We start from the raw sequence: 1,115 nt of genomic DNA on the forward strand, positions 1-1,115 counted from the left end.
TAGAATATTCGCAAAAAATCTGGAGATTCCATGAAGTTTCATAATTTAACTATGATTGCATACTTCAAACATGGCTGAAAGTCCGGATTCAACCATCAATTAAGGATACTTAATTTTTGATACTGTATTGAACTCTTTATTTGATAATTTTTCATAGTTTACTATGGATTATCACTTACACAAGATAAAGATACTATTGACTAAGTTAATGATTGCATTGTAATGTGGAAAGTGATCTTAATGGTACAATGGCGATGCTCGTGTATTATTTGGTGACTCCTCTAGTTGCAAGCCAAAAAGGCAGATTTGGAAAGAAGGGAAAGAGATCTATCAATAAGCATGAGAGTAATAAAGATCAAAAGTAGATGGAAAGCCATAATTCAAGTATTCCAACTACGATCGAAAAGGACACTGGAGAAAGACTGCCCAGACGTACCAACTAGAAAGCAAAGTGCGAGTAAGGCTTTTCGTTACTAAGTATTATTTAGTGGTTGACACTACAAATTCTTGAGTTATAGATTTTGAAACCACTAATCATATCTCATGTCAATGCAGGTGTTTCAAGAAAGAAGAAAAACTCAATAAATGTCAATTCAAAATCATCGTTAGCATAAAATCAATAGTTTTGGCAAGAACATAGGAGCATTGTTTTCATTTCAATTGTGGCAAGAGTTTAGTTCTTAGATATTGCTATTATGTTCCATGAACAAAGCAGAATTTTGATTTCCATTTCCGATTTAATAGGACAAAATTATTCGATAAAATTGGCATATGATACGCATTGCATTTTAATGAATAAAGTTCCTATTATCTTTGGGCATTTGATAAATAGTCTTTATAATTTAATTATTCCGCATAGGAAATAAAATTTACTTCTATAAACTGTAGACCATAAAATGTTGCATCATACTAGTGATATATATCTATGGCGTCTTGGACAAATCAATCCTAACAGAGTATAAAATTGACTAGAGATGACCCTCTCAACTTGGTTAAAATCGAACCATTATCAGTTTGTAATTCTTGTTTAGAAGGCAATATGACCAAGATATCTTTTTTCAACAAAAGAGATAAAGTAAAAAATGTACCGAAACTAGTGTATTCTGATATCTGTG

General features: G+C 31.5%; 1 protein-coding gene across 1 annotated transcript in view; it reads left to right on the plus strand.

Moving 5' to 3' along the window:
• The first annotated feature begins 248 nt into the window (after positions 1-248).
• Positions 249-1,115, plus strand: part of LOC111411536 (uric acid degradation bifunctional protein TTL) — a 3,535-nt gene continuing 2,668 nt past the window's right edge. The window contains exon 1 of the mRNA XM_023042055.1: positions 249-345. Coding sequence (XP_022897823.1) covers positions 249-345 — 97 coding nt within the window. The remainder of the gene's footprint in view (positions 346-1,115) is intronic.

Source organism: Olea europaea, chromosome 15, assembly GCF_002742605.1.
Source record: "Olea europaea var. sylvestris chromosome 15, O_europaea_v1, whole genome shotgun sequence".
Taxonomy (NCBI): domain Eukaryota; kingdom Viridiplantae; phylum Streptophyta; class Magnoliopsida; order Lamiales; family Oleaceae; genus Olea; species Olea europaea.